Source organism: Melanotaenia boesemani, chromosome 5, assembly GCF_017639745.1.
Source record: "Melanotaenia boesemani isolate fMelBoe1 chromosome 5, fMelBoe1.pri, whole genome shotgun sequence".
NCBI classification, from domain to species: Eukaryota; Metazoa; Chordata; class Actinopteri; order Atheriniformes; family Melanotaeniidae; genus Melanotaenia; species Melanotaenia boesemani.
In genome coordinates, this window is record NC_055686.1 from 24,081,741 (window position 1) to 24,109,599 (window position 27,859).

Consider the following 27,859-nt stretch of genomic DNA (forward strand, 5'->3'; position numbering starts at 1 on the left):
TCTGCAGATCATTCCTGCTTCTACATCTAATGCACCTAACTCCTGTGCTGCGGACCACTAAAATATCTGCTCCTTTAACTCGCATTTGTGTTTTATTTCTGCGCAACAGGCAACTAAATTAAAGCAAGATAAACCTCCTGCGATCGTTCATACTGCAGCTTATTCAGGGTTTGTGGGTACCATGAATCAGAAAAGGCAGAATGTGCACTCACAGCTTTTACTTATAATTATTAAAACCCTTTTTACCGTGTGACCATGTGTGTTTCCTCAGGAAAATCACATTTTATTGGTAGAAAGCAATCAGCGTTACACTTCTTGTGAACGGTTCTGCGGACACAGGAGTGAGCAGGGCTTGTTCAAGCGCCCCCACAGGTGCATTTTCTGTGATGATCACGTGAGGACACGCCCCGCCCCGCTGCCTCCAATAAAGCACAGCAAAAGTCACCGCTCCATTTCCTTCATGCAGCCAGTCCACAGCCAGGCAGGCGCGCTCAAGAGGAGCGGCAGCATAGACGTAAAACGAAACCACAGACGCTGTGTGCGTGCAGGCGGCGCTCAGAGATGATTAATTAGTAGAATAAAGCTACTGTTAACCGAACGCCGCAGCTGATCCGAACTCGGTGATCTGCAGAAGACGCCAGCGCATGTCGAGGATATGTTTAAGAGAAGGCCAGGTAAGTCAGACCCTCCTTTTTGCGGACAAGCATGCGTCTCCGCTCGATCTCGGTGCATTCGTGCGTCAGCTTTTTACCCCTGAATCGTGAAGCCTACTGTCTGTACGTTCGTGGAGTCCCTGACAGACGAGCCCACAAACTCAGCTCAGTTTGGCATCTATAATTTACGAACCACAGTCAGGCTGTTAGGGGATTTGCGAAGCGCAGTTTTAGGGGGAGCATCAGGATCCTGCAGGCTGCATGCACGCTGCAGGGGGATTTTTGTGAGATCCTACCCCCCTGCCCCACCAATGTGACCGAGTTTTTAAATGCCTTGCGGTAAATACATCAGCTTAAAAAATAAATCGCTTTGTGTGTGCAAAGTACAAGCAATGATAATGAGGTGATAATGCTGCATTTACGGCTCCTATCAACGTGGTAACATGACCAACGGCCTCTACTCGTCTGTGAAATTTGGACTCCAAATTTCTAGAGGAAATCTCAAGTGGGAGCAATTTTCATGGTTAGGCACATTTCTAATCGCTGTTGAGCCCATTCACGTCTTATAGCGTCATGCATGATAATTAATTGATCTTTTATCATTTGCAGGGTCAGCTATCATCAAGCCATCATCGCCCCAGAAGGAGTAGCAGGAGTTTCAGTGACGGACAGTTCACATCACTTTATGATTTAGTGAATTAACGCCCCCGTGTCCGCCCCCCTCCTCGTTCTCCCTCTTCAGTTTATAGGCTGCAGCGCCACCGAGGCGGCTCTGTGCACATTGGAAACCCGGGATTCAATTGGTGGAACCAGGAAGGGAGCCCTGGCCTTTTCCCACTGTTGGACGGAGCGGATTTGGAGGAAACGACAAGAGACTAAGCAGTAGCATAAAGGAAGAAAACGGCACGACCTCTTGTTCTGTGCTGCTTAAGAAATGTCGCCCAAACTGCGCACTGACTCTGCAGGATGCACCGCTGCAGCTGCGTAGTTAGCTGAAGACGGACAGACACAAGCTCGTCCAGAACTTGTGCAGGAATTTGACAGGAGGAATTCAGCTTAACTGGTCGCTGACCACAGCTGCAGCATTCTCCACCAACACCACCAGAACCCCGCCCCCCTCTCGGGATAGAGCCCTGCGCTGTGGACTTGTAAGCGGGACTGGGGAGATGTAAACAGTAGTCGGGCTGGATTTTAAACTACGCACACGTCCCACGTTCTCCTCCATCTCCCGCCTCCGCCTCCTGCTCCTCCCGGGCCGTCGGAGATGGAGACGGAGAGGGTCGAGCCGGCGCAGGAGGGAGAGGAAGAGCCACCCATGCACAGCGTCCACGGAACCAACCGGATCCGACCGTCCTCCTACCGGGCCCTGCGCAGCGCCGTGTCCACCCTGGCCCGCCTGGATGACTTCAGTCGCGAGAAAATCGGCGCGGGCTTCTTCTCCGAAGTGTTCAAGGTGAGAGAAAACCTGTCATTGACTTTCTGGCTCATTAAATTGCATTAAATTGCTGCATTAAATTGGTGCACGTGCAGCTTGTAAATGACAAGATTTATGCTTGTAAACACCCGCAGAGACCAGTTAAGCCATTAAACACTACTTCTATTTAAAGTAAAAACAGACTAACTTGTGAATGAGCTGCCAGGTCACCTGACCAAACAACATCTACAATCTAGAAAAGAAACGGTATCTATGGCAACCAGGGCATCCTAGACCCAAACAGGAAAAGCAACTGAGAAGACTGACTTTTTGGAGGGACGAGTTTGTATTTTGGAAGAATGGCGTCATGGTGGAAACGGACACCTTATCAGTCATTGGACACCCTGTGTTTGGGTGTGTAAATGGATACAATAAGGACAGGTAGATCATGAGCACGTGGAGGTAACCCAATGCTCTCCTCTGTCTGGACCTCCTCCATTTGACACACACTGCTGCTTACTTGTTTCAAGTCAAATTGCAGAAAACGCCTCATTAATGATGGTGTTAGATGCAAGATGACGAAGTGTGGCCAATCAAGGAGCAGTCTTGGTTGTGTGAGGGATGATGGAAAACCCATTTAAAATTACTTTAGAAGAGTCTGAAAGTTTTTTTTGGATTATATTTGAGGGTCACATAAAGCAAAAATCAATGCATTTTTATCTTAAAATGTTGTGAAATTCTTATTACAAAGTTGGAAACATCTGCTGAATAAACTGAACGATATAGAGCAGTAGTTTCTTTTAAGAGGCTCACGGTTGGATTACGAGCTGTAGAGTTAATTAACTGAGTTGTTGTTGTTCAGGGCTTGTGATAAAGTGAGGTTAACACCTTATTATGTGCCTCAGTCTTTCTGGTGCATTGAACCATAAACTGTTAATTTACTCTATTTTATTTAGCTAGCGAGGTGCTGCAGTTGACGTAGTTAATTTTTCACATTCTGGACATGAAAATGAAAGCTTTTATTGTATTCACAGGCAGTTGACAAATTTTCCTCCTGTTTTTATTGGCTGGTTTTACAGCTCAACTTGCTGCACTGGAATGTTACTTTTTCAGCTTTTGCAAAACACTCACGGTGATTTGTTATTGGTCCATGGAACATAATTTAGCTGCAGGTGGGATCAGAACATGCATCTCATGAAGTTACTCAGTTTTCTTTGCAGAGTTGTGAGGCAAAGCATAACTCAAATTAGTGCTGTTATATCTTGTTTTTGTTAAGCTCTGACATTTAGAGGATTTAATAGTTGGCTTCAGGAGAGAGTGATGGACACATAATTGCTTTTGAATATCTTTCAACTTGATGATAAGTTGATGTTAACACTATTTGACAGCAGAGCAATGGAAAATCCTACAGGAATGCAGGGCTTAAAATTTTCATTGTTGTTTTACTGGCTTCTTTTTTAGTTTTTCTCTCCAGAAACTTGATTATTTGTGTCTCATATCGTCATAGGGCTCCTGTTATTCTGGCCAGGTTACAAACTTGCCCCTTCTTTTAAAAAAGTCTGTTTTGGCTTGTTTTCAGTGTGACTATCCTGATTTAGAAATTTGTACATATGGCAGAAATCTTAAAGATGGCAAAAATTTGACAAAAACTACATCCAGACTATTTGTTTATTTTTATCCCAGTATTCCAGGTATTGACTGTTTCAGCCAGCTTTGACTGTTACTGTAGGATATGATCTCTGGAGATGTTCCCGTCAGGTTGTTATTCATGTTCCTTTGCAGACTATAAAACACCAAATTTAGCTGAATTTTAATGTCACAATTCTCATACAGCACTTTGTTAATTATGTCTTTTAGTACAGATAAAAGAAGCAACAGCTTAAAGTGAAATTTAAATGTTCTTTCTGAACAGACTCCTTGTGTTCCCTCTTCTCCAGGCCACTGGGCCTCATGACTTCGCTCCCTCTGCTTTTGCCCTTTTGAATAGCCAATGAGCATGCAAATGTCACCATGTTTACTGCTGGCTTTTCAAGTTGCCACTTAGGTTTGGATCAGATTAGCTTACCCTTTGATAGCTCAATATAAATGCAAAATTATTAGTGCTGTTATGAGTCATTTTTCAAAGTTTTGCTTGCATGACTGACTGAACAATTGCCCCTGGATCCTGAATGGGTTCAAAGGAAAAAAGGCCAGATTGCGGTGAAGGAAAAACCTGCCTCAGATGTTAATTAAACGTAGTCGTAAGTATAACTTGCGCAGTGGTTGTGTTTTACATTTTGAGCTTTCAGAAACTTGCTCTGGTTGGTTTGGAAGGCTCCGGCTTCCCGCCATGTGAGTGTTCTGCTGTTGAGCATCAGTCCTGAGTACAGATCAATTGAGGCTCGCTGCAGGCAGACTTTCACCTCCCCAGAGAGCATTTGTGCTGAGAAAGTATTTTATTTAAAAAAATCTGTTATTTGCAGGTGTTTTTTTTCTTTCCTTTTAATGTAATTTGTGTCTTGCTTTTGTGTTGTCCTTCTTGTTTGTTTCCTCCTCCCCACCCCAACCTCAGAAACCCAATGGCTCAAAAGCATTAAAACCTCTCAATCAGAAACAAATTGCAGCATCAGTCAGCAGCTCGGTTAACTTCTGGAAGAGATTGTTTATCGCTGCGTTTTACAGGGCTGCAGGGGTTTTGAACAAACAAATTGGATCCATTTCTAATTGGATTACTGTGTTACTGCGTCATATTCCAGCTGTTCCTTCTGATAATGGATGGTATATTTGTAATACAGCGAACACCTGCTCTATCCCAATGAGATATTGCGCAACAGCCTTCCTGTCGGATTTGGCTCATTTGGCCCCTTCTCCATGATTTACAGGCACAATCGTACAATGTTCATTTTAGAAGTGTTGTCTCCTTTGGTTCAGGCTGAATTTTTTTTATTGATTACACCATTACTGGCCTCTCTAAGTGCTTCCACTTTACTGTACCTCACTAACACTTATTCAGTTTCAGTTTGATGGAAAAAACACTGATGCTGTTGTTAATTCTCTGCATTAACTAGGCAGCAGAAGAAAAAAACAGTTCCCAGCATCCAACACAACTAAACTAACTGAAACTTTTTTCATTTGTGCCATTTTAGTTGAGTCTTTACCAGTAACACATATGTACGCATTAGGGATGAACCAGTATTGGATATCGGGATGATACTATGTGTGTGTACTTGTAATCAGTACTCCATAAAAGTGTTCCTATACTGCACAACTCAGTACCAATGTGGATAAACTATTGGCATCAAAATTAACATGTTAATGCAAAGAGATTTATTAATAATTGTTATCATTGGGTGTCCAGAAACAAAGTTATTACTGGTTCTATTTTAAAATAAAATCCAAATGTTGCATTATTTCGGCAAGAGAAGCTGCTTTTGGTCTTGTCACAGCTGTGAGCATAATCCACTAAAAACACTTTATCTTTCTTTTTATGGAGATTCTGGTAGTTTTCAAGCCTTATATTTAGAAGATGACCCCTTTGACATATCACACAATTATCCATACAGTTGGCACATCTGACATTCTGGTCTGCACTCCTTACCAGTCAACTGTAATGGGATTAATTAGTACTTATATTGGTACTCTGTATCAGCAAGTAATCAAATGTAAGTACTTGTAATTGGTTTAAAAAAAGTGGTATCAGTGGATCCCTAGTATAGATCTTACTAATCACCCCAGTGTTACATTGAATATGAGTCCACAAGCATTCAAACAGACCTTTTGGTTGCAGAGATTTTATGAAATTTTAGAGCGGAGGCCTAAAAAATGGCCAGCAGGCTATCTGGGATTAACTTAATAATATTTTTTAATCAACTTTCTAATTTATCTCCAATCACTTAGATATTTCTCAACCTTACGTTGTTTTTGTGCTTGTTATAAACTAGCATCCAATTAAAAATGACTTTACAGATGAATTATTCTCTATTATATTTTGATTTTCATCATTTAATATATTAATTCTTTAATTTTTCATGTGCTATTCTTCTACCAAGCCGAAAGCTGATACTTCTCTGTGTTACTGGGCAATATTTAGTCAAATTTTAGGTTAATAAAGAGCAAAGAAATAAGCCATTATATTTCTCTACATAATTTCCTTTATAATTAGTTTTGGAGCACTTTTGATTTATGCTGGAAATTTGCAGGTAATGCTGAAATCAGAATTTCTATTAATCATAAAGTGAGAGTCTCCTTTATCTTTTTTCCCATCAGTTGTCCCACTGCATCTTAGTGTGTTTATGATCTTATTCTACTCCATATCCACAACCCCAAACAGGAACCCACTACAGTTAAGGGATCTGACAATGTTATTGGGCCCAAAACCCACAGAATCAACAGATCTGGGTTTTAAAGGAGAGTATGGGTCCACTGTTATGTATTTGAGGAGATCTTTTTTTTATTTTCTGTTGATCTGGTTTGGTTGATCACAGCTGCCAGGATTGGTACCTTATTGCTTCTCCCTCCTGTGATCCCTCTGTTCCACCTCCATGCTCTGCTGGTTTTCATTAGTTTGAGCCTGTTACCCTGCAGTTTCTGGATGATCTAGTAGGACATATGAAGCCTGCTGGATCTCCCAATGACCCTATTCCATCTCGTCTTTTTAAAGAGGTCTTCCTCACTTTAGCTCCCTATCTGCACCATATCGTCAATGGCAGCTTGACTAATGGGAGTTTACCTGAAAGCTTTAAACATGGAGTGGTTACACCACTCATTAAGAAGCCTGACCTGGACTCTTTAATACTATCAAACTTAAGGCTGATCTCTAAGCTTCCTTTCATCTGTAAAGTTTTGGACGAAGTTGTGTATTCACAGCTGCAGTCTTTCCTGAGAAAAAAACAAAAACAAAAAACAATGTCCTTGAATTGTTTGTCTGGTTTTAAAACACTACACAGTACAGAGTCTGCACTTTTGAGGGTTTTTGATGTTATTATGACCACAGATTCGGGTCACTGTGTGGTTTTGGTACTGTCGGCCCTCACAGCAGCCTTCAACACAATGGACCATCAGATCCTTTTGTCTCGCCTGGAGAATTGGGTTGGCATTCGGGGTGGAGCGTTACAGTGGCTGAGATCTTATTTAACCGAGCAGAGTTTTAGTGTCTAGATTGGAGCTGCAGAGTCCTCTTCTGCTCCTCTCATGTGGAGTTCCTCAGGGCTCCATTCTTGGACCGCTTCTTTTTTCCCTTTACTTGCTCCCTCTCGGTGCAATTCTTAGAAAGCTTGGCATGTCCTTTCACTTTTGTGCTGAAGACAGCCAGATCTATTTTCCCCTGAAAAAAGTGCATCTTCTGCAAAACCATAACTTGATTGTATAGAGGAAATTAATTCATGGATGTCATTTAATTGTCTTCATTTTAATAACAAAGACTGAGGTGTTGTTATTTGGGCCCAGTGATTCCTACAAGGGTCCCGTTGACCTGGGGTTCTTGACTGATTATTTAAAACCTGCAGCAATAAACCTTGGGGTGTGCTTGGATGTTAATCTCAGACTTGACTCACAAATAAGCTCCAGTGGTCAAGTCTAGTTTCTTTCAGCTAAGACAACTGTCGAAGGTTCACCATTTTCTTTCTCGGCATCATCTCGAGATTTTAATTCATGCTTTTATTTATAATCACTTGGACTATTCCAACGCACTTTATGCTGGGCTAAGTCAGATTTCCCTTGATCGGCTGTAGCTGCTTCAAAATGCTGCAGCTCAACTTTTAACTGGCACTAAAAAAAAAAAGAACACATTACTCCGGTTTTGGCTTCCCTTCAGTGGGTACTCGTTTGTTTTAGAGTTGATTTTAAAATTCTACAGTATCTGTCAGACCTCCTACAGACACACCAACAGGTTCCCTTAGATCAGCAGACCGGTCACTTTTAATCGTCCCCTCAACCAAGAGGAAACGTGGAGGTGACAAAGCATTTTCTGTAGCTGGACCCAGACTGTGGAACCAGTTACATCCACATAATAAGGAGGCCTCTTCACTTGCTGTTTTTAAATCACTGTTTAAAACACATTTTTCTCTTTGGCTTTTAATACTAGTTGAGATTTTTCTTTTTATACTTTTTTTATATACCGTTTTATTGGCTGACCATATGTTTTTATACTTTTTACTGTTTTATTGTTTTATTTTGGTGTGAAGCACTTTGGTCTGTGTTGTTTTAAAACTGCTACATAAATAAAGTGGAGCTGGAGCTGGAAAAAGTGGTGAAATCTCCAGATTTGAATGCATCTGTTGGGATTTTATCCTTTAAGGACATGCTTGGTTAATAATATGAGAGGGAACCACCTGGTTTGATTGTGATTTTCAGATTAAAATAAGGCTAAGACTATTTATTTATTCATTTAACCTTGTTGGATTTATTCATATACATTGTTTTTTGGTTAGTTTGTGTTTCACTTTTTATTTTGTGAAACAGATCTTGGGATATCGCTGTGGGTATTTTGTGGTGTTGGGTTTCTTCTGTTTTGAGCTTTGCCACCAATCTTTTGTTATCTGTTTTAAAGCTCAGTATTCAGTAATGTATAATACACAAAAGATTAAGGTTATGTTCTTCACTGGTGATGGGGTAAGCGAATGCATCATAGCAATGATGGGTTGCTACAGAGGTGGGGACAACAAAAGGTGTATCATGTTCAAAATATGATTAAGAAAAATAAAGGGTGGGTTTGAACAGAATACTGTCACCTTGACTGAAGCTTTTTGAGTCGGCTTCATGTTAAATAGATAATGTGAAGGAAAAGAGTTGCTACGCGCTGATAGGCATGCATTTCTGTGCATATTTAATTTTTTATTGTCTGTTATACGCAAGATTTTCTAAAGGAACCTTATCAGTTTAAACCATGACACTCCCTGAAACCAGGAGGGATACTGATTGTTTAGCCAGCGAAGGCTTGAAATCTGCCAGCGAGAACATGTTGATGTGAGCAGGTCTTGGTAAATCCTGGCTGCTGGAAGAATTTCAGTTTTGGCAAAGCTAAAACAACAAAGGAGAGGAAAACAAAACTGATCCTTCGAGTTGCATGCACACAAACCACAATCCATCATCAGCCGTCTCTTCTGTGCCTGTGATCAGTTTCAGTGTTCGGGATTAGGAGGCTGTACGAGTGTGTGTTTGTTACTATTAGACGGTGGTGATTGGTATGGGAGAGCCAGTGCAGACTTGAACATCACAACCTTAGTGTAGCACTTTCCCTTCATTATTCGCCCCCTCCATGGCTCCAGTTGGAGCCTGCTCTGCGCCACTCGCTGCACAACTATTTAGCTTTGTTTATGTTCTGCACTGTCGCACAAACACGAAAGTGCCGAGCATGTGACCTGCCTGTCTTTACACGAACATTGTTAATTGCCTAAAATATTTCAACTGGACCAGGGATTAAAATGGATTCAGTTCTTGCTCAACACTTCTGTTTTACAGGTCACTCCCTCTAGTCTATTATGGTTGCCAGTGTTTTTAGAAATTTATCTCAAGAGACAGTGTACATGTGTTTATATCGGTGCACAATAAGCGTTTCCTCCCGTCTGCATGTTGGCAGTGCTTTAACTTAACCTCAAGGAGGGTTACTCCCCTGGAAGAAGGTAAACAAATGGCTCTGTGGTGGCGTCGGCTTCTTTCCAATATCACAGAAATGGTGAAATGTTGTTTTTTTTTTGTGGTGGAGCTGAGCTCAGTTGTTAAAGTCTGACCCATCTTGTTTTAAAAGCCTGTTTTTATGAAACATCAAAACAAACATTTACTTACTTATCTCTATGGTGTAAAAGCCACACACAGTGCACAGGGTTTTATACAACTCACTGAAACCTCTTTGTCCTCCCTGATTCAGTGGAAATGCTCAAATTGCGATGGCAGCTGCTTTTTAAAGAAACATTTAAAATAATTAACATCTCTTTCAGGAAAACACAATTGGACGCAATCCAGTTTTATAAAAACCGCTATCTAAGAGACTTTGAACACCTGGATGAATAGACGTAGCTAATTTAGTGTTAGCCTTTCATAAAAGGGACTGACAAGAGGACGCTTAACAATCAGTCTTTAAGTGGCAGAGGTCTAGATGTCCTGAAACTTAGTACATAATGTCATTAACTATTTGTTTTGAAGGATCCAATCGCAGCTTAACTGACCTATGCATGGTATAACTATCCAGTTATTCACTTCAAGGTGATTCATTTTGCTGATGGGCTTGGCTACCTGTTGCAGGACTACCAGACGTATTGTTTCTTACTAGTCGCAGACAGTTGCTATGGCCCAGGATAGATTTCATGTTACTAAAAGAAAATGCTGCATTGTTCAGCTCAAGACGACCTCAGACTTTGTTCTGAACAATAAGATCTATATGCATCCTACATGTGCGTACTCTTGTACTGCCAACCTGCAAGCAGATGGCCTGAAATGTGATGCTAGATGTTAACAGGGTCTTAGACCTCCAGTATGAGTCGGGCAGCAAAGGTTGTGCTGGCACTTTCAAAGTTTAGAAATAATTTTTCTCTATAGAAACACAAAAAATCAAGAAGGCAATTTGGCTTTTCAGCAGGTACAGAGGTGTACATGATTTAAGTGGTAGCATGGAAGCAGAAACATTTAATTTTAGACCTGTGTGGTCATGTTATGGTCCGAATCTGCTAAACTTTATAAGGTTGGTTTCAATGCTTTTGCTTCCCTGTGAGATTTTTCAACAACCAACCAGTAGTTTGCTGGACCAGGTTGTACCTATGAAAAGAAGAGTTGTGTTTTATAGTTATAGTGTGTAAGAGTTACTGGTATCTAGAGGTAACGATGGATATAGAAATGATTTGTAATACCAAGCACAACAACTAATGACTCCTTAGGTTTTGTTTATTATTCATGTTTTGAAAAAAATAGGAGAAATTGTGCAGTTCGAATGAACGTATTTCTGCATGCATGAATTTCAGTGACTGTGTTTGATGGGTAAGTTGTTGAGGTCTGCTGTTGTGCAACAGATTAGTAGGTGTAGGAGTGTCTGTGTGTGTGTGTGTGTGGGCTTGTCTGCTGCCTGAACTGTTCACCTTCTGGATCAGGTTGTTCGTTCTTGACCCCGCAGAGCGAGACCTCCCCGCCTGTTTATCCTGACAGACCCCCACTTGGCCAGGTGCCTCGTCTGGGTCCCCTGCGCACATACATTCTCAATCTGACACCCTCACACGCTTCTTCACGCTTTAACTGAAAGCAGAGCCTCAGGTGGCGGCTCGGGCTTTTTAGTCGTTCTTGAAGTGAAGTCATTTTCTCCGATCTTGCAGAGTGAGTGGAGTTCATCCCCTCTGGGATTTAATTTAGTTCATTCACACTTCAGTGTACAGTGTGCATGTTAAATGGGTTAGTGTTTATTTTAAAATGGAAGCAAATCATCTGTTAAGTGGTGCAGAAGAAGCTCTTTTTTATTTTATTGGGCACAGTCTTTTTTTCTTTTCTTTTTTTTTTTTTAATGTGTCTGGCAAGAGGCGAGTGAGGCTGTAAGGAAGACGTCAACATCACGATAATCCCACAACTGTTTTTAAAATTGATTGATGATGGTATGTGTTCAGCTGGTGATGAGAACTCTGGCTGGCTGCTGGTGGGAAGTTGTGTAATAATAATAAAATCCGCTTGGCCTTCAGTGTTGACCTGCTGTCTGCGGGCAAAGTCATTCAGTTGTGTGTTGAGTTAAATGTGACCACACAACCAGCACTGCATAAACCACATAAACAAAATCTTCATGTCTGCAACACTGCAGCAGGATGCAATTTGTTCTGCAGAAACAAGTGTACTCTTTTCCTTACAGTCAGAATCACTTGTGCTAGGTGAAAGTACAGCATGTGGACCGACAAAAGCATCTGTGCACGGAACATCTGCATAGAGAGAGGTATTTTGATATCATTGCCATGAAAATGGAGCTTAAATGTACTAAAGTCTATTAGTTAACAGGATTTTTTTGTCTTTTTGGAGCATATTACAGAAACATGGTCATTTAGAATCTGTTATCAGGTATCACTTTAATCAGCAGAGTGGTTAAGGCTCCATTGTTTACTCTCTTGCAAAGAGTATATAACAGGGTTGCAGGAAAGTTGCAAAACAATCATTGTACCATTTCCCCTTTTCAGTAATTGCAACATCCTAGATATTTATAGATTTATACAATGTAAACAATATGAGATCTGAATCCTTTTTTATTAAACCAAGCATTAGGGTTTAATATTTACACAACTTTTAACAGAATTAGGCTTTTTCTGATTTTTTTTTTTTTTACCTGATTTTAGATTTAACAATTATTTTAAAAGTATATTGAAGAGGCAAGTGAAGTGTTGATGTGCTTCTGCATGCCCACATGTTTTCCAGTTAAAAACAGAAGGGAGGCAGCACATCCTCCCTCTAAGGTCAACCTGATTTATCACCTACCCATAATTATGCATTAACTTTTTATTACAGGGAAGTATTTTAGTGCATTGAAATTGATTCTAAATCCAGGTGCAAGGAGAAAGTAACTTTTTGTATTAGAATTATTTTCTCTAATGACTAAATTGTCTATAGAAATTTACATACACGGAAGTGTTGTGGTTAGCACCGTGGCTTCACTGGAAGGTCGCTGGTTTGAGCCTCAGCTGGGGAGGGGTTCGAACAGTGGCCTTTTTGTGTGGAGTTTGCATGTTCTCTCCGTGTCTGTGTGGGTTTTCTCCCACCATCTAAAGACACGCATGTTAGGTTAGTTGGTTACTCTAAATTCTCCCTAGGACTGAGTGTGATCATGAGTGGTTGTTTGTGTCTCTGTTGGCCCTGCGATGGACCATCAGCAAGACTGAATTACAAAAAGTGGTATAGAAAATAAATGAAAAAAGGAACTTTACATTTGACTGTGTTGGGCTTTAAGATGCTTTTTTTTTTTGTTTGTTTTTCCCTCCAAGGTTGTCTACTTAGCATTGTTTTATTTTTTATATATATAAACGGAAACAAATAAACCTGTAATTTCTTTTAGTACAGTCTGCTGGGGGAAAAAAAAGAAATTACAGATCTAGCACATGTGTGTGTGTCCTCCTCTGGTGTCTCTGTCATTGGGCAGCTGGCTAATGACAGACATCGCTGCACATGTTGGCTGCGTGAAGCGAAAAGGAAAAGATGCCCATGACCTTTCCTCTGCTGACACCAGCACTTTACCAAGGCAGAGTGTGTTTGAAAGGGTAGCTTTATAGGGTGTGTCTGAGTGTGTGTGAGCAGTACTCGGGCTTGGGTGTGTATGTGTGTATAATTACTGTGTCTCTTGGGATAATCTTTATGTAGGCATTCCAGTGGCACATCTTGGGATGGGACCATTAGTGTGGCAGGATTTGAGGCACATAGAAGTAGCAACACTCATTTCATGGGGACTTTGCAAACTTAAGCCTCTTGAACCACAAAAAAAAATACACACACAAGGCCCTGAGAAAATAATGCACTTGAGCTCTGTGTTGAGTCAAACTCGAGTCTATAATGATGATGATGATGATGAGAGAGAGCTTGTTTGTTTGGAGGCAAAAATCTGTTGGGACAAAACAGCTAGGTCAAACAAGGTTGCATTTCCAACCACTGCTGCATCAGCAGCTGGCACATGTCTGCAATGCAACCTGCCTACAGTGTGAGTCAGTGTGTTAGTGGGTGGCTGGTAGTCAATCACAGGATTATAGAGGAGTGTGTAATTTTTTTAAAATTCATGGTTAAGGTTGATGCGTTTAGGGAACAGTGGGCAAATATGATTTAAAGCAATTACGAGGCAGAGCCTTGTGTTCTGTAATCAGTCCTCATGGGTGCAGATGGTTTTCTTTTTGTTTTTTAGTTTGTTTTTTTTGTTGTTGTTGTTTTTTTTCTTGGATAAATATGCATCCTGATTGGCTCCAGAGCTTCATCTACCAACCAAAGGGAGTTTGCATCATTTAAGTTTTATAGTATTACATCGTTAAATTTCCACTCAAGCTCCCTCTTTTGACAGGAGGGTGCAACTACTGCAGTGTTTTTAATTTGCTAGTGAGCACTCAAGCTTGCATGCAGCACTTTGCCACAGGCTGAAGTCTTGAACTGGCTTTAAGTATAAATTTACAGATTCACTTAAAAAAAAAAAAAAAATGCCCAGGCAACATGCATGTGCATTATGGTTGAGTGTATGTATTAGTCGCTGCTCTCTTGTCTGCACCCTAATAGGCTTTTGTGTTTTTTTTCTTTTCCATCACCCCTCTGATCCAGGCCAGTGTCACTGACTTCAGCACAAGACACGACACTTTGACCCTCACTCCCGCTGCCCTACTTCCCTCTGCCAGCCCTTCATTACAGAGCCATGTCCCTAATGAAGACGCAACCTGAAACCTTGCCTCAATGCTTTAGCTTTATTATTAGCTTAGAGGAAATGTAGTTTACAGCCAAACATTAGGATCCCAACTATTAATTCCAAATGTAAACAAAACACCAAAACATTGGAAGGCATCCTGCTGCTACTAACCAACAGGCTTTTAAATAAAGTTTGAAGTCCTCGGTCACAAACATTTGTCATTATTGAAGTTGGGTCATGAACCTGAGGTTATTTGGGGTTTTCTGTAAAACATCATTTTAAACAGAGATACACACTGACCTGATCGACCAAGATTTTTTTTTATTTTAACTTATTGTTCCCTTAAACTGTGAAATTAAACCAACAGAACCTGCTTGGCTTTCTTAAAGACCTGCCACCGTTCACCTGAGAGATCTCCAAGCTGCTGCAATTTAACCTCTTCTGATGCTGTTACCATCTGGAGAGCTGCTGGGTTCACGTGTAGGTTGCTGATGCACACAGTCATTAGGGTCACATTGGCCAAGTTTTGAAGGGATATTGAAACTGTCTAGAGATGGATCTCAGGACTGGATTGTCAATAGCAATCAATGATGTCTTCTTTGTGAGGGATTGCTGTATATTTAAATTTGACAGATATTTAGTGATCTGCACAAACGTCAAAGCATGTCTCCTATACGTGAGCAGGATAACTGAAGTTGAGTACATGGGTAGAAAATGTTGGAGAGGCTGCAAGAGAAGATTTGCTATAATTCCTGCTTCACACATCCAGTTACCTTACAAAGCTCCTGGATTCTCATGGGAATCGCAAGCTCAATCATGAGATAATCCTTCTTGCCTCGCTTCTAGCCATGTGTCAGTGGCTGTTTATAAGGAGAGAACAATCGGTATCCTGTCCTGGTAGCTACTGGAGGATTTAAGGTTGGACTAAAGTCAACAGTGGTGGCTACTAAAGAGGTTAGTTTAGATCACCTGTATCAGAACTGGAGGGTGTTTCATTATTGAAAGAAGAGCCAGTCTTGTTGGTGGAGTTTTGTTTCTGTGATTTAGATAATCATTTAATTATCTAATCATTTAAAGTCCCTTTTTTTTTGCCTGCCCCTTTTTCATTTTCTAAGAACTACTTTTGAGACTACGGCTGCCACAACTGAACCAGATTAGCTCCTTTTGATTGAATTCCACAAGTTACATTTAGCTCATTTGGTTTCCATCTGCTCTGCTCAGATTTGTTTTCATTTCCATACAACAGTGCCAGCATCCTGTTGAGCAACCCATCACTCTGTGCTATGCTCCTGTTGGCTGATTAGGAGATGTAGGTTGTAGCAGTAGATGCACCACAAGGTGGTTTCTGTACCTCTCTCACTGTGTGATGCAAGACTACGTTTTGTTTTTTTAAACCACAAAGATTTCCCCATGATTCTTTCATCTTGGTTATCTTCTAGTCTCAGGCAGATTGTGTGCTCTTTAATGACTTCCCTGTCCCTCAGATGCAAGTGGATTTCCTTGTTTTCTATCTGGCATTTGTTTCTGTATTAAATTTGTGTATGCCACATTGTTCTTAGGTCATGTGCTGCCTTTGGATTAAATAGGGTGAACTGCAGTAACTTAAATCAGATTTAATGTGCAAACATGATCAGGGCAAAATGTACGATACCTTTTTGGAGTGTTCGAGTTTGGTGTCAACTTCTTGTAAATCTCATGACATGAAAAACTCTAAGTGTATTTTAAGATTGGTGCTAAATGGTATTTGCTTGCTTGACAATCCCAGTCAAACTTGTAAAGCGCATGGTAGCATAACATATTAAGCCCCATGTAGAAAACATGTTGGCTGAACAGAAATGAGGAAATTGGGTGAAAGATGGCATAAAAGCATTGGAATATATACAAAAAAGTGCACACACAAACAGTAGCCTTTGCACCCATGTTTAGTATATCCAGCAATAGTAATTACACACATACGGTACAACACAAGGCTTTTTTTACCACAGCCACACACAAACTAACACACCCACAGAATAAGAAACGCCTCGACTTCCCTGTAAACGGTGCTGAAGTATTTAGCTCTTGTCTGCTGCTTGTATGCCTTTCTTTGGAAGTCAAACTATGTGCCAAGCAAATATGCACAAATATGTAGCCTGTGGAAAGAGTGTCGCATCTCTATGGTAACCATACCAGACAGAGCCATTGCTATGGCAGCAGGTTTGGCAGAAAGGCCGTTGAAGACATGCAGCTGACCTGCTAAAGTTTCATGACTGGTTTTTCTCATATCACTCAGCACAGTGTTGCACATTCTTCTCATTTCCTCACACTGTGATAGTGATAAGATTTCTGTATGCATAGTGAAATCATCACGATGAATAGGCAACAGAACTGTCCAAATAGTCACCTTTCCTGCATTTTTTCCCCAGCGCTGGCTGTATGAGATTTTTATTTTTATTTATTTGTTTATTTTTTGTCCTAAATGTTTATACTTACTGTTTATATTAATTTCCTTGGCTTTGTGAATTCTGCTAAAGTTTGAAGCTTTAATTTTGTAGCCTTTTCAGTGTAACATTGGTAATGTGACTTGAAGCATAAAGCATGTCTTTTAATCCTCTTCATGCAGGTGCAGCATCGTGTCACAGGTCAGGTTATGGCTCTGAAGATGAACATCCTGGCCAGTAACAGAGCCAACATGCTCAGGGAGGTCCAGCTCATGAACAGACTATCGCACCGTAACATACTCAGGTAAAAATGAAATGCAGTTTCTATGTTGCTGTTAACCTGAAACAGTTTTTTTTTTTTTAGTTTAATTGTTTTTCTTTCTTTCTAGTGTGTTTAATTCACCTATTTTTTTTTTTTTTTTTTTTTTTTTTTTTAATTATTTAAAAACCCCTTGTAATATTCTTTTTGAATATTGACCTTCAAATACCTGAAATGGATCTGGTTTGTCCAGACAGCAAGAAGAGCCTTGACTTCTCATTTATTATACAAGTGTTCCTGGAGAGTTCTTGTTCTCCCTATTTTCAGTAAGTGCTGTTTTTTGTCTTCATTTACTCCAGGTTCATAGGAGTGTGTGTCCACGAGGGGCAGCTTCATGCTCTCACAGAGGTAAGATGGCCACAAGAGGCTGAAGTGCACACTAAACCAATAGAAGTCGATCTTGATGCAGTTTTACAAGAAAGGCAATCAGGATGGTACAGGATGGCTAGAAGATGTGAAGGATGGATCATGAAACCTTTTTAAAATCTTTTAGAGCTTGGATACATTTCCAGGCAGCTGAACAGGTTTGATAATGGAAGCAGCAGTTCTCACTCGTCTCTGCCCATGAACTCTACTGAATACACACAACAGGAGTGTTTATCGCTAATTGACCACAGACCAGAATTGACTTTTAGCACAGGCAGAGGTTAGCCAGTTCATGCCACATGTTTCATACATGTGATTCGTTGACCAGGCGTTGCTATGGTTACTCAGCAGCTGAAAGGGTTTGGAAAAGATTTGCTCAGCAGCTTTTAGAAATAAAGGAATATAGTAAATACGTCCATAATAAACTGGCATTACTTACTTGATGTTAACTTTCTAGTTATCTTATATTTTCATAGAAGAATATAATAAAAAAGCAAACTATTGTTTTAAAAAAAAAATATATATATATATATATATATATATATATATATATATATATATATATATATATATTTAAGAAAGGCTGTACAACAGTGTTCTTTTGACCCAGAGTGACGTCTTAATTTCTTGCTGGTTTTATTATAACAGCAGCAACAAGTCAAAGATTTTAAATGTGGTGGTTTTACCTAACAAATGGTTTAACATTGCTGGCCACACAAAAGAATTTTAAGGTCAGTGAGGTTTTTACATAATAATTCAAGGCAGGGTGAAGTGCTTTGGAATCAAAGTAGAAAATTACATGGACTGAATATGAACCGGTCGAGGCAAATGGTTGCCCTTCCTCAGTCTAGTTCTACTGGAGGGTTTCTTTCCTGTTTAAAAAGGAGTTTTTCTTTTCCACTTTTGTCTGCTGTCCTGTGCACTCTCAGGATGGGGGATTAAATTAAAGTGTCTATGCAATCTTTGGTTTCCTTGGCTTTTACCTGTTGGCTTTTATTTTCATTAATTTTCTTCCATTGGCTTATATGAATACATTTATTGTAAATCGGAACTAATGTGGATCAGACTTGTCTTGAATTGGCGCAAGAAAAATAAAGCTGAATTGAGTATTACATAACTGATTATAAAGCTGCACATATAATCATTATTGCCCAGCTAAAGTTCCTCCATCCAAACATATATTTTTATATTTATATCCTCTTTTAAGCACAACACCACTGGAATACAAATGCACTCCTAATGAACATCTGTTTGCTGCTGCTGTTGTTCTTGCTCTATTCCTTTATGGTCCAGTACATCAACGGTGGTAACTTGGAGCAGCTGTTGGGCAGCGACATGTACCTGTCGTGGACTGCACGGCTCAGCCTGGCTCTGGACATTGCTCGGGGACTGAAGTACCTACACAGCAAAGGCATCTTCCACAGGGACCTCACTTCCAAGGTGACAACACACACACATCACTGAGCATCAACACAGGCTGATCTTCCTCTGGTAGTTGTTTTTGAATGTTGTAATAGATAAATGTCAAATGCAAAAATAAACATTAAGCTACAGTCAGTTGTATGAGTACTCCGCAGCACAAAACTGGTACAAATACAGAAAGTTATGCAATGTGCCATTTCTTGTTAGACTTCCAGTTTTTAATGTAGACTTCTGAAACTGGAAATGAGATGAAACTGGCTCTGTCAACAGGGTTATAGAAATTCTCTGCCCTCTTGGTAGTTTAGGCTTGAATAGATCAATATTCTGGCAGGTGATTTTAAAATCAACGTGAGCACAAAATATAATACAGTATATAAAAGTGGTTGGTTCAAGCCCAGAAAATCCCCAAGCTTCTGTATGTCTACTTTCTAGATGGCTGCATGTAGATCGTAATGTTTATTTATTTTATATATTAATATATATATACTTAACCTGGACATACATCAGTTTAAGGCATCATGTGTTTCTGACCTCTGGCCTTGTGCAGAACTGCCTGGTGCGCTGGGAAGGCGGCGTGTGCTCGGCTGTGGTTGGAGACTTTGGCCTGGCAGAAAAAATCCCAGATTACAGGTCGGTCCATCCATCAACACATTGTGATTAGATAAGTCACGCTCAATAAATCACATTCTTTCACGTCTATTTGTCCTGTGTAATGCTCAGACCATATCTCTGTATGCACAGAAAATATTTCACACAACTTCTCTGTTTCTCTTGGACTTTCACATGAGACAGTTGCACACATAAAGAGGCCGTTATTCAGACTAAATAATTCAGCTTTTTCTAAAGTATGCAGGCAGACGCTGCCTCTTCTCCAAATATTGTGGTTAACCCCATTTAGCTCTGTAAAATAACAATTATTACTGTTGCAGCACAATTTCAAAGGTAGGGATAGTTGAAAGACAGCAGCTTGGTTCACAGACCTGCTGTCAATATTTAATCTCAGCTGTCATGGCTCACCACAAACTCCACTGTCTGTTCTACTGTACTTGCAGCTGTGTTTGGTCACTTTTATGTGGTCTGATTTACAGCTGGCCTGCAGTTTAAAAACTAGAAATGAGTTTTATATCTTCTGCTGTTTCTCCAGTGACATCATGCCTCCAGAAATGGTTAATGATCCAATTTTTTTACTTAGAATTGCCATCATTTGAAAAATATTTTCCAATTTAAGAGGGAAGGCATGAATTTAAAGTGTTTAGTGGGGTAAAATAAGTAAGACCAAGATTTTAATAAGAGGGAAAAACTTCAGAAACTTTTTATACTCCGTTTTATAGCCTTCAAAACCTCTTTTTTGTTAAATAATTTGAAAGTTTGATCTATTTTTCTTTTGAGATATAATTTTGGGATTGCTGATGTAGAGACAGATGAAGTTCAACTTTTATTCATCACCAGTCAGGTTTTTAAATACAAAAGTGATGGTCAAGTCATGCATTTAAGTAAGAATTGGAGGCTGTTGCACTGAATTAATCTAAACTCTGATCTGTTTAATTCTGTTATGAAGTAGGTTGTTTTATCTGCATTTCCTGATACCAGAGAGTTTCCATTCACATTTTCATTCATTTTAGATAATTAAGCAGATGGTTGCATAATAACAAGAGCAAATAGAGGGAAAAAACACTAATGCTCATTAAATGAAGGACTAGATCCCTCTGTCTGTTACACAATTACAAATAACGAGACTAACATTAAGACGCTCCAGTTGGATTTTTAATCTTCATCCATCCCATCATCTTCTGCTGTTTGGGTCGGGTTGCTGGGGCAGCAGTTGAAGACTGGAAGCCCAGACTTCCCTCTCCCCAGCTGCTTCTTCTAGGGCTTGGCTTTTAGCCTGGCCTCTTATTGTTTTTTACCACAACTGATCTGTCATGATTTTCAATGTTGCTCCTTTTCACTCCACTAAGAGGATAAGGCAGTGCTCACGAATGCTGACTGCTGCTTCATAAAAGTGTGCCTTTAGGGAGGCGAGCTTTAACTATGATGATTGTGTCCCATTTTTGGTTGATCGGGCAGTATAAGATATTCAAGGCTGCTCTGGTATAATATAAGTGTGCTGGAAATGATGGGGTCAGTTTAACAAAGACATGAGTAAAAAATCTTTTCATTGAATTCTTTGAAAAATTGGTTTTCATTTTGGTGAATATCAAACTGGACAAATTTCTCATCCCAAAGGTCACAGGAAGGACATCTTTGGAATCGCTGGGAGAGGATGACCGCAATGCAAAGCTGATGCTTCCACATACACTTGTATAGACTCACAGTTGTGTCCCATCAGGCATCATCTTCCCGTCCTCTGTCCACAATCAAATAAAAACACAACTCTGGCTGAGAAGAGACAGCTGCTGCTGTAGCCTGATTTGCCCTCTTCTGTGTGTGCGCGCGAGTGCGTGCTCTGCTTCCGCTCACTTTGTGCCCAGCCGCCATTTGTGTTTACACAAGTGTGCGTCACTGTCGGGGAGGAGGACAAGCTTGTAACTAGGGAGGTTTTAATGCTTTTCACTTAACCTGTCGGTATGTATCAAATGAGCTAAAGGATGTTTGGGGAGAAAGGGGGGGATTGAAAACTAAAAGAAAGTTTATATTTTCCAATGCAGAACCTCCACCTGAATGCTCGTCACTGTTTATTTTTGCTTGCCTGCTCCTGTGTTTGCTCCTAACTCTGTTTCAACAGCAGCTGGTGAATTGTGGTTCGGGCATCCTCAAGGCCATGTTTGCTTTTTTATTTTTCCCCACCACTGTAGCATCCTGCAGCAGACCACTAACAGACTGGATAATGCTGACAAACATACTCCAGTGTGTTTGTGGCTTTTACTGGAGTGTTAAAGTTCATGGCATAGAGTTAAGAGGGAAGGGAAAGGAGATGATGGGGCCTTAGGAAAAACTCTCCAAATAAGGTCAAACTATTCCCATCCTCCTCCTGCTTCTTCTGCTTTACAGGATCTCTGCTGTCCTTCAAAAAATGATTCCCTCTTGTCTATCACTTTGCCATAGTTTTTCTTGTTTTGCCAGTCCACTTTCTCTGTTTATTTGAGTTCTCCGTCAAGCTGTTTCCCCTCTGCTTCCTTCTGCTTTCAGAGCGTTCTTATTTCTGTCAGTCCACTTCTCCTAACAGTGTTTACGTTGAGAGCCACAACTGTCTCGGCTCTCATTTCTCCCCCCATCCTTGGATATTTCTGCTGTATCATAGAGCACGGTAGCAGATGGAAATAGAACGGAGAGGAAGTATCTGCCAGCGTGTGTGTGTGTGGTGTGTGAGTAAGCATGTGTTCAAGGTTTCTTCCTTTTTAAAAAATTAAAAAAAGAGAAATAAGCTAAAATTGCACAATATCTCCATAACTGAAAACACTGCGGTTTCTTAGATACAAAGGAAGTGCACATGAAGCAAACACTCATATGAAGCTGCATTTGACTTGGCTCTGCATTAATCTAATTGAGTGTTATGACTGCTTGTCACACCATTTTGCCATCTTGTTAGTGTTTTTTTATAAATCACAGGCTACAGAATTGGGAGGGGGGTGCAAATGAAGTCAAATTTAACATGCTGCATGCATCATTAAGTCAGCTTTACATTGTAAAGGCTGGGCTTGAATATGTGAAAGTAAATTTAGTGACGCTTACTAAAATACATTCCTGCATCCTTTTTTTAAATAAATTGAAATAACTTTTGTTGCAGGCCTTGTGCAAATATCAGAAAATCTAATTGTGATTCTGGTGATTTTAAAGGTTTGCTGAAGGTGACAGTCTCTCACCACCTGCACGAGACTGAGATGGACCTAATGTCCATATTAATCATTTTACTCCTGTCTCCCATCAGGCTGTAATTTCTTTAGATTGCTTGTATGGTCTGAACGAGTTATACAGCAAGATTAGGGAATAAAAAGTAAATCACAAACAAAGCAGCAAGGAGTTGGAACCTGGGATAAATTTTTCCTTATCAGTCCTAATGTGAAGGGAATGAGGTGGGAAAACCAGGATTAATAATAATGAATGTTTTATGATTTATTGTCTTTAGTTCATGATTAATTTTAGAGTAACTTTTTTTTTTTAACAAGACTATTTGCCAATAATCTCCATCTTAACATGGCTCATCTTTTCTTTTCCTCCATTCCCTCCTTCCTCTTTGTTCCCTGCAGTGAGGAAGAAGTCCAGGAGCCTTTGGCTGTTGTCGGCTCCCCCTACTGGATGGCTCCGGAAGTGCTCAGAGGAGAAGTGTATAATGAAAAGGTAACAATGGGTCGCTTTCCTCACTTCCTTTCAGATCCAGATTGTTGCAAGAGTTCAAGGTCCATAGTGGGTGTAATTAAACCCAGTTAAATAAACCAAGGAGCCAGGCAGTGATGTAAAGCAATAAATATTTTAGAAATCCATTATTATGGCAAAGGAAAACAAAACTGTTACATAACGGGAGTATTTCTTCGCCTGAGTTGCGAGTAATTTCCGTGTGGAAATCCTGATGATTAAACAATGCAAACTAGATAACGTTACTTACAGCCTTAGTTATACCGTCTGGACTTGGAGGAAACTTCAAATTTGGTGCAAACCAGAAATCAGAAGGTGGTCCAGTTTATTTAAATTATGGGCACATTCACACAAACTTTTTAATGGTGAGGGTGCCCACAGGGAAATTTTGTATATTGGCAGCATAGCAACCAAATAACCTAAGACAAACTATGAAATGTTACCAACAATATTAACAGGGAATATTTTTTTCACCTAAATAAACTTTGCACCAAAAGAAAGGAAATTTATGTTTGGCTGATTTTTATGTTTTTCCTCTAATACCTACCTACCTACCTACTTACCTACCTACCTACCTACCTCTTTATTTAGCTGTGCTGCTCATTCTGCAGAAGCATAATCCTTCCAAGTTATGTAAAGCTGACTTATCAGGCTTTCTTACAATGGATAATAAACACCAGCTGACAATATTACGTAGTCCTGTCAGGAAGAAATAGTCCATTAATAGTAAATTTCCTTACTTTCTGTGCTTAGTCTGTTTACATATTTTGTCAGTGAGATTAATGAAAAACTGTCGACAAGTTTGATCAAATGAAAACTAATCTGTAAAACGTACAGTTGGTTTACGCTGCTTTTCTGCTTTATTTGACCTCAGCATTTGGCTCTTGTGTGTCTTTGATCAGCTTGTCGTCCTGTCTATGCAGGTGGACGTGTTTGCATATGGAATCATCCTGTGTGAGATTATTGCAAGAATACAGGCCGATCCCGACATCCTGCCACGCACTGAGGTACTGATAACAAAGCTGTCATCACAGGGCAAGCAGTTTTCCTGTTCAAGTATCATCACATGCTCGTCTTGTTTAATTGGGTCTCTTTGTGATATATAGCTCTGCCAGTTAAAAAACTAACACACACGCTAAGAAGGCGTTAACAAGGGTGTGTTCGCATATGAACCCAAAAAGTGCCTTTGACTACATCAGAGAACCATGAAGATTCGAGACTAGGCCAATGCCTTATTTACAAAAGATTACTTCAAGATGCAAAGTCACTTCATTAGAATGTTCCTAGAAACACACCCAGGTATGAGGCAGATCAAATAGCTAGAGATTTTTTTTTCAAGGAGATAATATTTAGAATTTCAGGGACAGTAGCTTTCCTGCATACAGCTGCTGTGCAACCATCAGTGTCATAATGACTTTGATTTTTAAGCAAAAGTTGCACCAGAGCGGATTTAGTCAACATCTAAAACGGTAGCTGTATCTTTCAAAATTTTACTGATTACCATCTTGAATGAAGAGGAAGCTCACTTCCTTTTCTTGATTTTAACAAAAAAAAAAAAAAAAAAAACCTTAAATATGTGCTGTGACTCTTGCTCAGTAGGTCACCTCAATGCTTCGCTGCATAAATGCCATGTGTTCAAACTAGAAATGCAGAAAAACTGAGCTTTGTAAAGTCATTGAAAATGTTGCTTTGTGAGATTGCTGTAGGCACTGTTACGCAGATAAAATGAAGGAACATCTGATGGCTGCATTAATTTGTATTCGGTGTTCTAGGAATAAAAATTAACTTGATGTCCCCCATTTGACTAACATCTGTCCATGCACACACACTGCATAAATCTATCATTGTGTAAAACATTAAAAACTGGTCTGCCAATGTTATTTTTAGATAATCATTTTAGATGCAGTATAAATTTGAAACCCATAACGGAAGCCTTCGAGGCCATTCTGATAGCATTTCTCCCCCTTGTGGCCCTTTGACAGCAGAACAGTGGAAGTTATCAGCTGCCTGAACCATGTCAAGTCATTAGAGACTGAAAACATTACATTCATGATTCAACTGGAAGGGGGAAAAATAGTCACAATTTCTTAATTTTTTGGGGGGAATTTTAAAAATTTTCTTTTGCTTTTATCCAGGATTTTGGTCTAGATGTGGAGGCTTTTCGGCAGATGGTGGGAGAATGTCCCCCTTACTTCCTGGATTTGGCCATTGCTTGCTGCAATGTAAGACGCACTCATTTGACTCTTGAATGCACCATCCAAGAATATGTTGATATCTCTGCCTTCTCTCTGTGTCCAGTTGGTTGTAGGGTTGGGGGAAAAAAAAAAACTTTTTTCTTATGATTAGATCAGTCTGGCACTGCCATTATTTGTTAGAGCATCAGTTTCTCATTTACTGTTGTGTTCATTATTTATTCCCTCCTGCCAGATGAATGCAAAGCTCCGTCCATCTTTCTCACAAATTGTAGCAGAGCTGGAGAAGAGGCATGCTGAGACAAGGCAGAAGGATGAGCCTCTGGTCAAAGGTGGGATATTTTTTTAGTCGGCTTATAAAACTAAACTAATATTTACATTTGTAAAACTAACACTTCATTCTGGTTTATTTGTTCTTAAAAAGCTGTTTCTCCAGCTGTTCATCCTGTGCGAAGGCGATCCCTGTGCCTCTTGTCAGATCCCCGCCTCTCCCGTAGTAAGTCCGACATGCTGCATTCTCCAGACACGCCCCCATCTGCTCCCTTGGCCCCTCCCGCTCGCTTCAACCCCTTCTCCCAGCGAGAGGATCTCAAAGGAGGGAAGATCAAGCTTTTCGACACTCCCAGCAAGTCTGTCATCTCTCTGACCTTCACACTGCCTCCTCCACCAGACTGTGATGACGCTCCTGCATCTGAGGCCGATGGTGCAGACATGCCCAGGAGGCACAGGCGTTGCCATTCGCTGCCTTGTACGCCGCCCCCGCACCTCACATCAGCACCAAACACTGTCCTTACTGAGGAGGAGCTGACGTCCGAAACGGACAATTCAAATGGGGACATGAACGGAGTGAGCGAGGAGGAAAGTTTGTTAGGCAGAGAAAAGGAGACAGGTGACTCAGGTCTACCGTTGTCTATTGAGCCTCTATCTCTGAACCTGCTGGACCAGGAGCAGGTGGAGGAGGAGGAGGAGGAGGAAGAGGAGAGGAATGAAGAGCCCATGGACTGTACCAGCTCTCCAGATACACAGGACATCACTTCATCTCCTCATTCCAAACAGCCCCCACCTCCCTCTCACTCCTCAACTCCCTTCCAACCTTCCACACCTCCCTTCTCAAATGGCTGGGGGTCAGCTATCTCCAACGGTCCTCTGTGCCTCCCACCCCTCTCTAGTCTGGACAACCACAATATGGTTGTGAGTCGACCACTTGGCTGGAACGCAGCCACCGATACTCCGACCACCAACAACAACGGTTATCACTCCCCGCCCAGTGACCCTGCCGGTTCCTCTCCTTTTGGCTCAGGTAGCGGACATTCTCTGGACCAGGAAGAGGTGATCTCCTGTCCCGGCTGCTGCCTGGCAGGTCTTCGCTTCCCTTCAGTGTGTCTTAGAGCTCCACCACGCAGAAACCCCTACAAGAACCTAAATGGGGACCAGGCGGCCTCCCGTGGGCTGCTTGGTTCGGGACCCAAAGGCCTGCCGCCCTCACCTACCCCTACAACCACCACCACCAGCCTGGAGCCGGGACTCTCCTTGCCAGGGGTGCAAACATAAACCCTGACTTCTCAACACCAAATGCATGCAGAGCAGCCATGGACACTCTGCATCAAAATTTTCTTCCCTGGAAATTAAGCGGGTCTTCTTAAAATTTGCACAGATTTTAATGCAGCAATACTCTGCTTTTTTCCAGACACTTTTTTTTTTGTTGCACAGGAAGCTCTGAGTGTCTAGATGGGTTTATTAAAATTATATCCAGACTTTGAGGGAAAAAAAACAAAACACAACAAAACAAAAACAGAAAAGGCAGGCTTTCTCCAGGAAAGCTGTGGGACAGGAACTTTGGAGGTTATACCCTTGCTGGACCGAGGGTCTGTGATGTCAGCCGCGCCTGTGATTTACTGATGATTGAATGGAAGCATCCAGAACTGATCAGCATGTGAACTCTGCAGTTTGGGGCCCAGTCAGTTTGATCCTGTACATTTACAGTTGTAAAGATTCTTATGGCGGATGATATGATACTGAAATAAGGAATGTTAAGCTTAGTATTAATACAGTTGCAATGATTTTCAATGTTTGGTGCTGCTTCTGAATGAACAGGCAGTTTTGCTTTAATGTCTTTAATTATCAAGAGGTGTATGGTGTATTGCAGAGGTATGTGTAATGTACAGGTTTGTTTGACATGAATGTGAGAGGCTGTGTGTCTGTGCGCACTGTACACCATTCTTATGACTATTTTTGTTTCTGTATGATCTTTGTTGGCTCTTCTGGTTGCCTGGTTAAGCACTTCAACCGTATTACTGTTAAGAGGAGAATTATGTTTATCTTTATATTTGGGAATGAATGTTAAAAACCTGCGCAAGAGTTGTACAGATTATTATTTAAAACTGCATTGAATAAAAAGATAGAATGCACTGATGTTCTTCTGATGTATATTGCACTTTGTTGCCTTGTCAGCATTTCCTAAAACCTCCTATTGGTA

At 40.6% G+C, this 27,859-nt stretch overlaps 1 protein-coding gene across 1 annotated transcript; it reads left to right on the top strand.

Moving 5' to 3' along the window:
- Positions 1-453: 453 nt before the first annotated feature.
- Positions 454-27,795, top strand: tesk1b (testis associated actin remodelling kinase 1b). The gene is made up of 11 exons (XM_041986609.1): positions 454-674; positions 1,263-2,106; positions 16,974-17,095; positions 17,410-17,458; positions 18,770-18,916; positions 19,446-19,528; positions 23,086-23,176; positions 24,115-24,198; positions 25,327-25,413; positions 25,619-25,715; positions 25,808-27,795. Exons 2-11 carry the CDS (start codon positions 1,918-1,920, stop codon positions 26,932-26,934), a joined length of 2,076 nt encoding a protein of 691 aa, XP_041842543.1. The 5' UTR covers positions 454-674; positions 1,263-1,917; the 3' UTR covers positions 26,935-27,795.
- The last annotated feature ends 64 nt before the right edge of the window (positions 27,796-27,859 follow it).